The sequence below is a fragment of the Agelaius tricolor genome, unplaced genomic scaffold (assembly GCF_023055355.1).
Source record: "Agelaius tricolor isolate 1412-34295 unplaced genomic scaffold, bAgeTri1.0.p SCAF_12, whole genome shotgun sequence".
Classification (NCBI taxonomy): domain Eukaryota; kingdom Metazoa; phylum Chordata; class Aves; order Passeriformes; family Icteridae; genus Agelaius; species Agelaius tricolor.
The window spans coordinates 17409309-17425120 of record NW_027269272.1 but is presented as its reverse complement, the minus strand read 5'-3'; the positions used below and the strand labels follow the sequence as shown (position 1 = coordinate 17425120).

Genomic DNA, 15812 nt, shown 5'->3' with positions numbered 1-15812 from the left:
GATTTCTCCAGGCCTTTGGCATTTCAGATTCCAGGCAATGACTAACTGGGGACATGTGAGGGACAGGTCCAACGGCAACTTCTGTCACACACTTTGTATCTGCATGGCTGGAGGGTGAAAGTCATGGAGACAACCCCAGGAGCAACTTGCTCTGGCTCACAGGTCCCAGCAGCTACAAAGGCTCAGTGACAGAGCAGCAACAAACACAGCACAGGACTGCTACCAGCTGAGCTCCTGCTACTGCCAGGAAAAGGATCATCTCCTAAAGCCCTTTCCAGTTTTACATTTCCAGCATGCCATAACTGCAGAGCCTTGACACAACACACGCCAGGCACTGCACTGTCACAGCTGACATTCAATAAGCTGGGAGATTCCTACCATCTCATACCATAGAGTCACCTTTGATCCTTCTAACAGATCTCTTAGACTCTCATGGAATCTGCCAAGACTGAAGATCAAGCCAGTTTCTAATGAGATAAGGCAGACCGTGCAGCTGCATGCAAGTTCTAAAAACATTTGGGGCAACAGGTACATGAAAGGTTTGGGGATTTTTTATTTCAGACAAACAAAAAACCCTTCTCCAAACCCTTCCCTCTTCCACAATGAAAATTAATGAGGGTTGGGACAAAAGCCTGTGGTAGCTCCCATTTCTTGGCCATTCAAGCTCTTTTCAGTAAATCTTCCTCCTCTGAACTGTGTTTTGTACCCACTGCTGTGCTACCACTATGACAAAGGTTACTTGAGGCAAAACCACTGATCCTCAGTGTTGGGTCTAAAGTATGTTACAGACAATTTTCCTGAAGGGATGATGCCCAGGTGATGTTACTTTGTCCAGCTGCTTGGGGTTGGAGCAAGTCCTCTGTCCCCTGCAGAGCTTGGTTGCAGGTGGCAGCTGTGAACTCTGAAGAAAGAAGGTCATCCAGGTCACTCCTGAGAAGTATCCATGTCTCCCTATGAAGTGGGTGCACAAGGACAGGTTTGACACACCTCTGTCTGCTGGATTTCTTCATGCCAAGAAAAATGTACAACATCTTGTTGGTCCCAGCATGTGGAGACCAACTGGCTTCTGTGCTGGGCCTGGCCTGTGGAAACTCCATTCAGATACCATATTTCTATCTGGCATCTCCCAGTGCTCACTGTGTGCTCTAGTCTTTATCTCAGAACTCCTGGAATTCTGAGCAATAGCATTCTTGCGGCGTGGAGAACCTCAGAATACTCTTGCACTCTTTTAAGGAAAGACACACCTGTTTGCTCTCTCAGCTGGTTGCAACAGCATCATACTTATGGTCTTTAAACTGATTTCAAGGAACCTCTATAAATGCCTGAGAATCTGAAAAGAGATGACCACACTGCCAAAGGTTGGACCCCTGGGTAAAGGATATTTGTCAGCAGAGTCAGCAGCTTCCCCTGGAATAATATTATGGATCCATCAATATATCTACCTTTTACTCCTACCTAAACATGAGAAACCAATAACTCCCCAGCTCATTTAACTACCTGCATGTTGCCCATTGTTTTATTAAAAAAAAAACAAACAAACAAAACAACGAAACATCAAGGCAATGTGAGCACAGAATTCACTTTCAGTAATGCTTGAAAATAATAAAAAACAGAGAGCTGAAGTGAGAATTCAAAACCTCAAAGTAATTTCAACCATACATACACGAGTAGGGAAAAGTTTATACATGATGCAACAGAAAAAATGAGTCACTTTCTGAAATGCCAAAGCCTGTTTTAGTTCATTTTGTCTTCTATACCTGCTAAACACATCAATGACTGAGAAATCATTTAATAAATTGCATTTTTTCAAATCCCATTTTAGCTATTTAAGCATTTTATTTCCCAGTATTGTAGGTCAGGTTCTACCTCTAACATGCTAATCAGAAATAAAGTGCAAGCTGGATCGAGGGGTTTGTTCCTCAGAAAAGCAAGGATAGTCTTGAGATTAAAACAGAGACCTTGAAATTGAGGTGAAACTACAACCCTAAAGTTAATGCAAAATCTCCTGCTGACTCATGGGACTGTGAATTTTTCAGCATTGCCATGAGACACCCAATAAGCAACAGCTCTGCAGCCCCCCAGTTCTGCCGGATCAGACAGATCAAACCCATGACAGGGCAGGTTTACTTCAGCTGTCAAGGATGGCACAAATTAAATTTTGTTGTATTCAGGCTAGGTTGGTTTTTTACATAAAAAAGCCAAGCAAGAGTGACTGCTTAGTTTGTATTTCTGTGGCAGAAACAAGTTTTTCAAGCCCAGTTAAAGGAATTACCCACAAAAACCCCTCCACAGTGATTTTGCATGGCTGGTTTCTTCCAGATGTCTCAAGTCCTTCATGCCACTCAAGTCCAACAAACTCTTGAGGCTACTTTCTCACTGCCTCTTGCTTAGTTTTCAAGTGACCACCAATTTAATGGCAGCCCATCACAGATGGGCAATGGACTGTGGCCAGCTTAGTTGGTAACTAATTAGCACAAATGCAAGATATTAGCTGCCAGATGAGATCCAAAATAGAAATATGCTTCCTTCAGAGGGCAAAGTTTAGTAGTGTTGGCAGGTTTAAGGTGTTGACAGTGCAGTAACTTGTGAATACACATCTTTGGGAGAGATGGGTGTTTGTGCCTCAAGATGGAAGCAGGAAACGACAGGGAATGTGTCTCTCAGCAGTGAAGGCAGAGCTGCACAAAGGAGGAGCACACTCAGGGACGAGGTCTTCCTCAAATCCCAACTAAGGAAATAAGTGCAACATGGACCAACAACCTTATCTGAGATGTCATGCTTCATGCTCCCATTTTACGCAATTTCATATTCAGGGGAAATCCATACTCTGAATTATGTTTGTTTGCTTAAACAACTTCCCTGTTACCACATGAAGATGCAGAAAAGGGCAAGATAAATGATCCAGACTACCCAAGACAGATTCAAAGCCACTTGCTTTCAAAACAAACCCAAGAGGTTGCTCAACAAAATGCACTCCAAATGAATCACTGCAAACTTTAACAGGACATATCATTTCAGAAGATGTGAGCTTTGACTTGGAACATTTAAAGATAAACCCAAAAGTGGACTTCAGCAGGCACTGGTTTCCTCAGATAGGGCAAGATCAGCTCTGTCCTCACCTGCTGGGATCTTGGCTAAGATCTTGGCTATGCTTGGATCCTGTAGTCTCATTTCAGAGGGCTATGAAAACCACAGGTGCTTTCTGAGCTTCTTTGTACTTCAACATCCGTATGCTATGAATGACAAAAGATAAAATACCCCAGGACTCAGAAGGAGTGATCATGCCCAGAAACACCTGATAAAATGAGTTGTGGCCATGAATATTTTCCCTTCTCACTTTGGAATTGAAATGAGAAATCACAGAACTGTAATGTCAGAATCTTTCATCTCCTTCCAAACGTTGCCTTTTGTTATTATACAATTAGCCTTTCTTCTATATACTGTTGGGTGAAACTGAAATGGCTCTGACAAAGAGCTTCTACATCTTCACCTATGGCAGATTGATCACATTTGCAGCTATATCAGTCAACACCCAGTGACTCCATCTAAAGAGGATGATGGATTAGCCTTGCAGTCAACTATAATTAATACCTGAAAAAAAAAACCCTTGTCAAGTCTTTGTTCAAATACGTGATAAACAGAATCTGGAACAACAAGAGACTTTCTGATGACGTCTGTTCATCACCAGGGAAGAAAAACACCATTAAGTGGAGGGCAAGACTCTCAGAGCAAGGATTGTTTCCTCAGCAGAAAATGTAAAATAAGAATTTCCTCCCAGCACTCACCCCACATACACCTCTACACAAATGTGTTTTCCTGGGTTTTATTTGTCTTGCTATCAGAGACACTGAAGAACCAGTTTGTTTCTGCTTCGTCAAGAACCAGTTTTTCTATCCTGAACCTTTTTCAATATAGCCAGCAGAAGCCACTACTCTCCCTATCAACCTCAAAAGAGAGTGCTTGATCTAGAGAGCAGCTTGCTCAGCTGGATAAAGCACTGAATCCTCTGTCCACCTGAGCTATCAGCATCACATTTGGGACACATTCCACCACACTAAGCCAACACAGATGCCCTCTATTTCCCCTAGACATGCTATTTGGCACTGTCTGAGCAGATGACACCAGGCTGTCTATCACAAGGCAAGGGCAAGACCCATCTGCAAGCAGTTAATTCACAGAATCAAGAGATGTGTACTTCATGTGTGAATTTGGAGTGCTTGCAAACACCTTCAACCTTGCTTGCAGGTCAGCATGCAATGACTGCCAGCTCATCCCCCTTCTACATTGGCTGATCACCAACTGGATTCAATCAACAGAAAAAGCCAAGCAATTTGGAAGGTCTAACGATGTACTGCCCACTGCAACTCTGTCCCAGGCAAGCAGGAGGGACTTCCATGGGATAGCAGCCCACTGGCTTGGTCCTGGCACACATAGGCAAAGCCCAAGAACTGAAAAGAATGGAAAGAGAGGCTACTTGTGAACCACACCAATTGCCTCTCGACTGCAGAGATGTGCCGGCCACAGTTCAGCCCTCCTTGTTTCTCTGCTCTAAATTGTGAGACATATCTGCTGAGGAACCAGGAGATATAAAAAACCCTGTGCTTAACTGGGCCAGTAATACACAGCAGAAACAAAGAAGCACCAGTTCTTATTAAACAGGTGTCAGTAATAAACATGAGATGAAGAGAATGGTCAGCATTGGCCCAAGGCACTGGATTGGCAGGGGAATCAGATAAAGTCCTGCCAGCTCTGCCACCAACACACCACGTGAACTTGGGCAACTGCTTCACCTCTGCATATCATTCCCATCGTCTGGAAGGATGGAGCCAGCCTCCCCTCTGATACTTGCTCTGAGGCTAGCAGGTGAAAGAATAACTAACACTTGTGCTGTGTCACACAGCATCTCAAAAGTAAAGCAAAAGACCTGGTTTTTACAGAGAAGTTTCTCAGCTTGCACGTCTGTGATAGATTTATTAAAACTCAAGGGTTAAGCTGTGTTTGTTTAGAAGAAAACCACTTGTACATCCACCAGAGGTCTTGAATATCCAAGCTAGTGGTTGGAATACTTTCTCCAGGAAGAATAAAGTCACAACTCACTCTTGCATTACTGATGGTAAATTAATGCCAGAGCACCACTGTGTGGGGAGCTCCTTCCTGGCTGTGTTTGCCCAGACATCTGGCTGCAGTGGCTCCCAGCACAACGCTCCACAGCCGAGCCCTGCGCTCCAGCGTCCGACTCCCCACTCATGCCAGAGCCAGCTCGGCCATTTCTGCACCTGCTCCTGCTGGGATGCAGCTGCTCAGCTCAGAAAGAACCATCGGGGAACGGCGGGACGTGCGCAAGGACATCAATCCTGCTCACACCCCTGGGAAGACTTCATTAAAATCCCAGGGCAGAAGACTAGATTCAGGGAGCTTTCCACTCAAAATCCTAAGTTAATCAAATTATTTTAAAACCTCCTGGCAACACAAACATCTCCGTGTAAGCAGAGAGATGCTCAGCCAACACACATCCCCTCTATAACATGATCCCAGAACTCCTCCATCCCATGTGGATCCTCAGTGTGTGTGCAAACTTCCCGACCCAAGCTGTAGCTGCTCCTGACCACAGTGGTGACATCTCATATTCTTCTGCCAAGCACCATGTTCCTCTGTGGTATTGCAGGGAAGAGATGCTGAAAATCCTCCCTACTTTTCTGACACACCTTTGTACAGCTTTGTACATTTTGGGTACTCCTGCAGGAGAGTACCATTCCCCACGAGGAAGCTGTGGCCTCAGATGCTCGTTTTGATGTATTAACTGGGGCAACACAAAAGACACAAAATCCCCAAAGGAAATTAATCTCCAAGTACATCCAACATTCCCTCAGCTGCCTTATGTATCACACAGTATAAGCAACTATCCATAATGATCATATAGCACCTGCTGCCCCCATTCTGGGTTTTGATGATGCCTCTTTAACCAGACATCAAAGAGAAGGAGCAGACAATGCTGGAATTGTGATAGGAAGTGAATAGTGAAAGCTCCTTGTCAGTCTGAGTTTCCATTTATCTCACAGCCCCGTACATACTGCCCACCCTGCCTCTGCTGGCATGTTCATGCACTTTTGCTGTAACAGCCTCTTTAGGAAGGTATCATAGCAGTTTTCAGGCTTTTACAGATGGGCATTTTGGATTTTCTCTTGCACCAAAGCCAAGTGCCCAGCCAGGTACCTACACCTCAACCTACCCTGATGGAACCAAATCCCAGATGAATTTGCTACTGTCACATACCATGCAATGAGCACTATGACTTCCTTTTTGAGACTGACCAAGAGATGCAGCCCCTGCTCCAGTCAGGGGCTGCAGAAAAGCCATTTACTCCTCCCTTCAACAGTCCATGCACTCAGTGTGCAGGGGTAGCACATACAGCAGCCTTGGACAGAAAACTTAAGGATCACTCCAGGGAGCAGTCAAGCCAGGATGAACCTTTCTGCCCCAACTGCATTTTAAGACATAAATTCAGAATATGCTATTAAAGAAAACACATCCAATTGAAGTCTGTGCAACATTATAGCCCTTTTCTGTCCCATCTAAACACTTCTTCCAACCCTAAGTCTTCCATTCATATACTAATTAACTGTATTTTGCACACAATGACTGTTTAACCAGAAATATTTATTACTTTCACAAAGCAAGAATAAAAGACGTGAATGCTTACTATACAGATATGAGGCAGGAAATATGACAAAACAATTTCCCATAATTATTTCCAGCAGTTGCTCATATTGGAAAATGTTAATAATGAGAGTAATTCATTTGTGGTTCTTGAGATTTACAATTAAACAGCATTAGCAAGGACAGCTGTCTAAAAATACATGTTTCTGTCCTATCCCATTAGCTACAACCAGAACCAAAATTTCCCAACATACAGTGTCACAGGAAGTGTCCCCCCTCCTCCTCCTCCCTTTCCATGTGTGAGTGGCTTGAGTCAGCTTCTCAAAGCCATTTGCACCAAGCAGACAGACTAGGTTTTGAGGGCTTCAAAACCTATACAGAGCTGGCTACTAAATCCCAGATGTCACATACCTGGGTGGTTTGGAGCTGGCGTTCTGCACACATCTTGGTGTTTGGGACCTTTGTGCTTGTTTCCCTAAGTTTCCTGAAGCTCTATTAAATGCTCTCTTACTTTAGCAGTACCACCAGACTTAAATAAACAAAGCTATTCTCAAAGATCACTGATTTCCTTATCCTCACCAGCCATGGTACAAGACCATAGGTCTCCAGCGTTCTACAGAGCTACAACAATACACTTTTTACTACCTCTAAGTTACTGGAAACAATACAGACCCACAGGGAACAGCAAGCCTTGCTCACATGACAAGACAACGGCATCCTACACAAGCTGGGAGCAAGCAGAAATAAGAGGATTTCACTACCAATTCAACACTTAAATTCGTGTAACACTCTAATCTTTGTAATTTTTGCCCTTTTTTTCCTTCCCTTTTCCCACACATCTGCAAAGCTAAATGTCTGTTTTGCAGAAAACAAGGAGAGAAGCTATTCTAGCAAACAATTCAGTGCCATTAACTAGTACAATGCAAATGCACTTTGGGTTGTTCTCACAAGGAACTTTGGTCAATGCTGATGTTTTGAGCACCCAGGTGTAAATGTGCTGGTAAAGGTAGAATCACTGGCACAACAAAAGGAAATGCTTAGCTCACGGAGAGTTGTCATAGAGACAGATCAGCATCCCGGGGTATTCTCATTTTAAAAAGGCACAGAAATCCTTTTTAACCTGTCTTCCCGTAGGCATCTGTCCTCGTGATTCATTTCTAAACTGCTGAGGCCAAAAGAGAACCATTTATCAGCACGTCTCCTCTAGGCAGGCTGGAGCTAAGAAGCTTTTCTGCAAACTTGATGGTTTTTGTTGAAAGCAAGTTTCTATCTGATTCTCTGGCTAGTGTTTCTAAAAGCTGTGGGCTGGGGAAGTGATCCAGCTTCAAAGTAACCTGGCCAGGAAAAAAAAAAAAAGGAAAGCTGTGGGTTGTGCTCACTTTGCTTTTTAAACCAGGTCAGATCTCTGCTCCAATTTATAGACTGGCTACACCAGGAGCTGTAAGAGGATAGCACAGAGGTGGCATTTCATGGTCCTGTGCAGGAAGGAGGTGCTGGGGGGGAAGACAATAACGTAAATACCTGAACATTTTTTCTTAGTCACATACAAGACTTCTTGCCTTTGCACCTAAAAGCTGCAGCACCGAATGAGAAGGAAAAGAAATACATTAATCTCTGTCTGTGTGGACAAAGTTTCATAAGCTTCTTAGCTGTTGAAGGTGCAAAATCTTTAAACCTTTAAAACTCAGCTCAACTGCTTTTTGGAACTAGAAAGCTGGCAGGCAGCACAGGAAACCATATTCTAGGGGAAAAACCCCTATGGGGACAGCTGGATCCCCACGGAATGACAGATGTGTGGCTCTGGTTGCAAACGTGGTCCTCAGACCCAAAGTCCAATGCAGCAGGATTCCCTGCAATCCCAGCAGGATTCCCAGACCTTTGCAGAGGCATGAAAGGAACTGGAGAGTGGGGGGAAAGAGGGGTCACAGATATGTGGGTTAAAGTCATGGCCAGGATTAAACTAAAGCAAGAATTCAAAATTGCACAGCCCCAAGAGACACACACATACTGACACTGAACCCACAAACCCTAAGCTTTCCAGACTGTGTACTATCTCTGTAATGTCTCATGGTCTTCTGTGTGACCCAGATATGTAATTCCTAAGTTATTAAAATATATATATATATATATCTGTATATTCTTCATCCGTTGAGCTATGGAGATTCCTGCTTCTAAAATTGCTGTTAAAAGATAAAACTATGGGCAAGCAGATGCTGCTCTCACATTAGGTCATAAAAATTCAGCAGTGACATTCAAAGAGGAAACATTCTTCTCACCCCAGCAGGACCAGCCTGACACTGCTGCATCCTACTGGAGACAGCCTGTGTCACATCCAAGGAGCTCCCTGGCCAGCTGTTCTAAAGATATGCTCATGAATTGCTTCATCTAAGAAATGTTCTTAGTTTTGGGGAATAAATCCTAAACTACATGGATACTATGGGACAGATCAGTATCAGTCCAAAGAGAAAACTGAGGCAGAAGGGAGAGCACCAGCCCAAAGCCACCACAGCCAGTGGCAAAGGAGGATGGGAGAGTCTTTCCCCCAGGATTTTCTTAACACCAACAGCAAGCACAGGAAAACTTCACACTGAAAAATGGCAGAGTAGAAGTAAACAAAAAAAGTTATCACTGTTCAATCAGGAGTTACCCCATGGCAGAACTCTCAAACATAACACAATGTATAGGAAGAGGGCTCACATCCCTTGGAAAAAAAAGCACAGAAGTCATCCATGCTCAGCCACCCCCTCCCTCACGACTGTGAGATGATCATTTCCTTCACTCACATATTTATTTGGAATCCGATAATTCATTGCCCCAAGCTTCCTGCTGGAGTTTGTCTTCCATTGTTCAGGATTTACATGACTCAACAGGAAATCAGTGAGAGGTCCAGTGATTAGAAAGGTGTGTTTCCCATTTGTACCCACCCTCGCTTGCTCACTAGGGGCTGGAAATGGGACATGGCACACAGCTGTGCCCATGGGAACTCAGGGAACTGGGGAAGCAGGAGTAGAGGAGTTTGTCCCCTTCTATTAAAGGACACAGATTGCTTTGTCCCACCATATGCCACTGGCCACGTCCCCAAACCTGTCCCTCGCACACTGTTCATACTCAGGCCTTGGAGCAACCACTTCCTCCATGGGCTGGGAAGGGTGTAGTTTATCAAAATAAAGCTATCAGGGCAGTACTTGACTCCACTAAGTGTGGTGAAAGTGTCCCTTGATCTAAAATATGCTTCCTTCTCAAAGACCATTACTTTGACATTCTTGCCAGGGGAGAGAGATTCTGCACAGTATAAAGTGCCATTTGTGACACATAACTCAGTTTATCATGATGGTTGGGAACTAGGCTGAGCAGAATCAATGGCCTCTGGTGCCCTTAGCTGTGGTTTTTAATCCCAGTCTCACAAATGATACTCCAATATGTTCTCTTTAATGGCTCTTCTGTAGGAGCACAGAGCAAAACAAAACACAGCTAATCTTTTATGGGCTATCACTGGAACAGGATGCTTCCCTGGCCAAATCCTCCCATTGAAAATGTCACTGGTTTAAAACATATTTCCCCTGAGGTTAGTTTGATAACAGGTAACTCAACTGAGGGGCACACAGCTAACAGTCAGCACTACACTGTAACAGTGACTTGTGGAAGGCAGCTGGTGACCTTTCTGGGCCACAGCTTCCAGTCACCATGGACTCTTTTTCCAAGCCAGATACCTCCAGGGCTTCCCAGGCAGCTGATGTCGTGCAAAAGCTGTGATTTTTATGTTTCTCTAGCATTCAGGGTGTGCTTGGGAACAAAGGCCCAGTTTATTAACCATTGTGCACTAAGCCTCAAAGAAGGAAGTCTCTGTTCCAGAAGAGGTTTAAGAAAACTTCAAAGTGGAATTTGATTTCCAAAAATAGTTTTCAAATTAATTTAGGGGGACCTTAAGCAAATGTCCTTGCTCCAGGCTCACTTAAGTGCGCTGAACCAGTCCTCTGAGACCTCCTACGACAGATGTAGCCCCAGACACTTCACTGCCTACAGCAGAAGGTTTACCCTGATATAAAAACTCCTCTGCTGAAATTCAAAATACAAATTTGTCATTCTGTCTATCTTAGACATGGGGGAAAGCACATTGCCTCTTCTTCACAGCAGCTCCACCAGAATGTTGGGGAAGGTCACAAATTAGGGACACCTCTTGCTCCTGTTGCTCTGCAATGATTTCTCTAAAATTAGACTTTCCTGCAACTGGAGACAACACTACAATGCTGAGTAAAATGGAAGGGTTACAACATATGTCTTACATACAATAGCCCTGTTTACACCACTCCTAGCTTCTTTCTCAGCAATATCCTTACGTTGACTCACACTCATTTTGCAAAATGAAACAATAGAGCTTCCTTATATTAAAAGATTATTTTGTGTCCTGCTCAGGAAGACCACTGGGTTCTACAAATTACTGGAACCTCCTATCCAAAAAAATTATCAGAAGCCACCTCAGAGCAGCTGAACATCATGCAAAAGTATTTTTTGCTGTGATAGCCTAAAATATCTGGATCTCCTTGTAAAATAGAAATGACACATACCACTACTGATACAAGATTATTTAAATCACCCCAGACAGAAAACCTCCTCACTAGCATTTTTTCCTCTGAAACACACCCAACACTTACAAGTATTAGCTTAGATAACATTTAGTCATTTTCCCAGCACAGAGAACTGCTATGAAAGCTGTGGAAAACAAGAATATTGCAAGCACAGAAAGAAATGTGGAGGATGAGCCTTTCCCAGTGAAATGTGCACTAATATCTGAACTGCACGATAATGAATGACACTGTCATGATTTGTTTCACTGCATGAATTACTTACCCAGTCCAACAGGGTTTTAGGATTTTGAAAAATGTTGGAAAATGGATTACTCCTTAAAAACCAGGAATTTTTTTCTTTTCATCCTACTTACCGCTTATGGTACATAATTTGGTGCCGCTCTTAAGACAACATTGTCACTCAAACCTGCCTTTCCATTCCAGCCTTGATTTTACCCTTCAAGTTTTTAGACTGGCCGGGAAATCCTTAGAGAGTACAAGGTGAAATTGCTTTGGTGAAGCCTGAAGGGGCTGGACTCACCCACCTGGTCTAAGTGCAGGGCGCCCTCGGTGAAGCGCTGCTTGCGCAGGCGCTGCGCCACTCGATGCAGGTTCAGCACAGCCTCCTGGATCTCGGCTATCGAGTGCTGGGGTGAGACAGGGGGGAGCTCTTCAGGTGACAACACCTTCCCAGGGCTGTCAATCATGCTCTGGGCATGGTCATAGCTGAGCTTCACGCAGGAGCAGATGACCGTCCTCCCAAACCACTCGTCAAGGATCTGCAAAATTGCCAAGTGGAAATTGATCTGAGGACTCATTCTTTCTGGTGCACAAAAGCTTGGGGAGGTTCACAAACACTGGGAGGAATGACAGCAGACTTCCCCACTAGCTGTGATCTCTGAGTGAACATCTTGTCCTACTGAGACCTTCAGGCCTTTTGCCCATGCAGATTCTCTGGCATCTAGTAAGGTGTATATGCAAGTAACAGGTAACAATGTATTGTGCACATACATAGGAGACTGCTTGGATCTGCCTCCTCTACCTGACTTCCCTCCTCCACAGAGCTCCAGGAACTAGAGACCATCTGGGAGTTGAACCCAGTCTGTTGACTCACAGGCTACCAGGTGCAGGAGTGACAACAGGCAGATACACACAGGCCAGAGAGGTTCTCCTGCCTAAAACACAGCAGAATGGCTTAAAGTTTGGCCACCAGGGCACGAGGGGCTGGCCTTAAAATCCTGTTTTCTGGAGTACTGCAAGAACCTGAACATCTGACTAGCACTTGTGAAAGTGCCTGAGTAGGACTTCAGTGGGTCTGGAGGAGAGATGGACAGCCACTGACCCCTTGCTTCTCTGATCATGTCCATGGTTCTAGGTCCAAACTCAAGCCAGGAACCTTTCTGGGCTTCCAAACTACTTTGGAATTGAGAGGAAAATATTCAATAAACTGCTTATAAAATTATTTTATTTTAAACCAGAAGCCACTCTCATTTAGAACTCCCTAGAAGAATACTGGTGTAAAAGTAGGAATTCAGAATAATTTCCTAAAGCAGACAGGAAAACCTATTTTCAGCTGAGATATATAAAAGAATCTATCCAACAGCTCATCAAGGCAGTGATAAAGTGCCAAGGGACATGGGCAGAAGGATATTCACAAAAGAGCATTGGCATGAGGGCTCTGGAGACAGATGCAGTTTGTGATAAACCATTCAAAGCACAAGTGCCCAGAGAATGATTGAAGAATTGTAATTCTGCCTTAGCTGCCAGTGCCACCTTACCCCTTCATCAGCCCAACAGGACAAGGTAAATTCTGCAAGTGACAGAGTCCAGGGAGAAGGGCGAGCTCTCTATGACAGCCTCGTCAAGGACACTGCTTCAGAGACAAACCTTCCTCTTAATAGGAAGGGACTGATTCCTAAAATACCTTTGCTGCCTCCTTCCCTAATGCATCACAGATGTGCTGTATAACTCAGCACTCAGAGCTCTGAAAGTCACAGGGCTTTTAAGGTTATTTCTACTTTGAGAATACTTTAATAGCAGAAATGCAGCAAGTAACATCTTGCAATGTAAAGTGCTCTGACTATCAGCTCATGGTTATTCTCCATGTCTCTTCCTCTGTGCTGTGGAGAAAGAAAGGAAGAGAAAGCCAAAAATAAAAAAAAAAGCTCTATGTCCAGCTCCAAAGCTGGAGATGTTGTGACAGTGGTGAGTGGTGGATGGTGGCAGCACCTGATCTGTGTTCTGCTGCATCTGTTCAATGCAGTTCAGCTTCTTGTGGTGATGGGGGATGCATGTCCAGTAGGTCAGCAGCCCCTGCTGCTTTGGAAACCCCACCAGAGGAATGGGCAAGCTGCCATGGGCTGGCCCATGTACCATGGCTGAGAGATGGGCAAGGCACAGTGCAGGAGCAACATTTGGGGGTTGTGAGCTGGGACCTAGAGATTATAATGATCAGCCCACAAGATCAGTCTGCAAAGTTTCCCCCATCACAGCAAACCTGGTGCACCCAGAGTCCACAAAGAGCACCAGCATCTAAAGGATTTCTAAAGTTATGATAAGGTTTCCCCAGTTCTGCCTGCTTTTGAGAAAAACCCATAGTCCTGAGCAGCATCCTGTCCTCACTGTCAGTGCTCTCAGGGCTCTCCACCAACAGCTGAGGTTCAAGGGCTGTACTGGGGCCTTTGACTCACCTCCCTTTCACCCAGCAGTGTCAGGGAGCACGTGATCCTGCTTGCACTGACATACAGGTATACTAACACCTAGAAATACCAGCTTTTAGAAGAATGCCCTCCTGGGCAAAAGCCCTAAAACCACTTTTCTTCTTGGAAAGAATACATTCTTCTCCAGCCTTCACCTGACATCCACATCAAGTGACCTCAAGTAAGACTGTAACCCTGAAAGGCCTTGTAGGAGAAACCAGTTTGCTGAGATGGTCACAGGCAGTCTGCTCTCCCAGGGACAGCATGGCCACAGCCCAGACCACTCCAGAGGTCTGCTCCCTGAGCTGAATGCTACAGCTCCTCTGTTTTCTCACTGGTCAGACAGGGCTGGACTAAGCAGTGCTCGAAACACAATGGATATATTGCATGGGACAAGAGACAAGATGTAATTAAAGGCTTATTTTAATTAAGACTTGACTTTTAGCTGTTCAAAGACAACTCAGAGTCAATAAAAGGTCTACCTAGTAGCTACTCTTAGAAGGTCTCATGAGCAATCATGCTGTTGCTACAGGAAGGTGAACACTTTTCACTGCAGACAAACACAACCCACCTCAGTGCCAGAGCAGGGATTCACTGCAGAAATACAGAATCAGGACTGCAACTGTATTTTGCTAAGGCACAAAGATAGATTCAGCATCCTTTAGAGCAGCTGGGACAATAATAAGGAGGTGAATCTTTGTGGAAAATTACCAAATTGGCACAAGAAATACTGTCTACAGAAAGACTTGTATATATAACAACAATGGTTAAAAAAACCTCTGAGTACAAAAAGTGTATTTTGCATAGACTAAATAGTGCTCTGGCACTGCCAGTCTTTAGCCCTCCCTGATAAGTAAGGGGAGATTAGTAAGGGGACTCTGTAATCACCAAAGAGGAGATTTTAAGGTAACAAAGAGTGTGGGAGAGGAATAGGGAGAGAAATGAAGACCTGGGGAGTGGTGGCAGGCAGCTGAAGGCAGCTCAGTGCACCAACAGCCTCCACAACTGCTCCCTGGAAATAACACATGCAGAGAGGATGGAGCCATGCCTTTGCTGAAGGGCTATCATACTTTATTTGGACTGATGTAATTTGCAGCTCTGAAGAGGAATTAAACAGTCTGTTTAGCAGAGAGACCACAGAGGCGCGGTGCCGCATCCGCCGCACCGTGCAACTGCCTGCGAGCTCCAGGCAGGCCTGGAGTCAGGGGCACATCTCATCTACCCAAAGCATTAGCTCTGAATTGCTGCTGGAGGTAAGACATTAAATGGTTGAGTGACCTGGCAAGGAGCAGGACATTCTCCATTCCTGAGACGCATACAAATGTTCATCCTTTCCCAGCCATGTTGAGAGATTATTTCAGTTAGAAATTCCACAGTATGTCTTCAGCAAGACAAGACACAGGGACAGTCCTACATCCTCCAGTATTGTTCACATTTCCTATCCACCTGAGTGCTGAGGGATGACATTTTTACCACTACAAGAGTAGGGGCTGGCCACGAGGGAGGACTGACCATTAGCAGGATGACTGCCTGCTGCCTAAGGTACCTTGCCTTCCGGAGTCAATTTCCAAATCACAGAGAACGTCAGTCTGTCTTGCATGGGATTGAGACTGCAGAGCTCCTCACAGAGCAGCCTGGGAAGCATTGGGATCACCTGCAAGAGAAGAGAGCCTTGGTGAGACACAAGATTTTAGTGTGGACAAGCTTCCCTGACCAGCTGGTAAAGAGAAAATATGTTAAGCTGTCAGCATCACATTCTCTGTGGCAGGAGTGGCCACGTCACAGCTCTGGGATGCATCGCCCATGCCAGAGCTGTATCACATGGCAGACAGCGTGCTGGCATGGAATGAGGAAGTAAACCAAATCCTCTGAAATGAGAGGATTTCAGACA

The 15812-nt window shown here is 44.7% G+C and overlaps 1 protein-coding gene across 3 annotated transcripts in view; it reads right to left on the bottom strand.

The window, feature by feature from the left end:
• DIS3L2 (DIS3 like 3'-5' exoribonuclease 2) overlaps positions 1-15812 on the bottom strand; it is a 180275-nt gene that overhangs the window by 48946 nt on the left and 115517 nt on the right. For all 3 annotated transcript variants that reach the window (XM_071437863.1, XM_071437864.1, XM_071437865.1), the window contains exons 13-14: positions 15468-15575; positions 11768-12001 (exon numbers count right to left, since the gene is read on the bottom strand). In XM_071437863.1, the coding sequence (XP_071293964.1) occupies positions 11768-12001; positions 15468-15575 (342 nt within the window). The remainder of the gene's footprint in view (positions 1-11767; positions 12002-15467; positions 15576-15812) is intronic.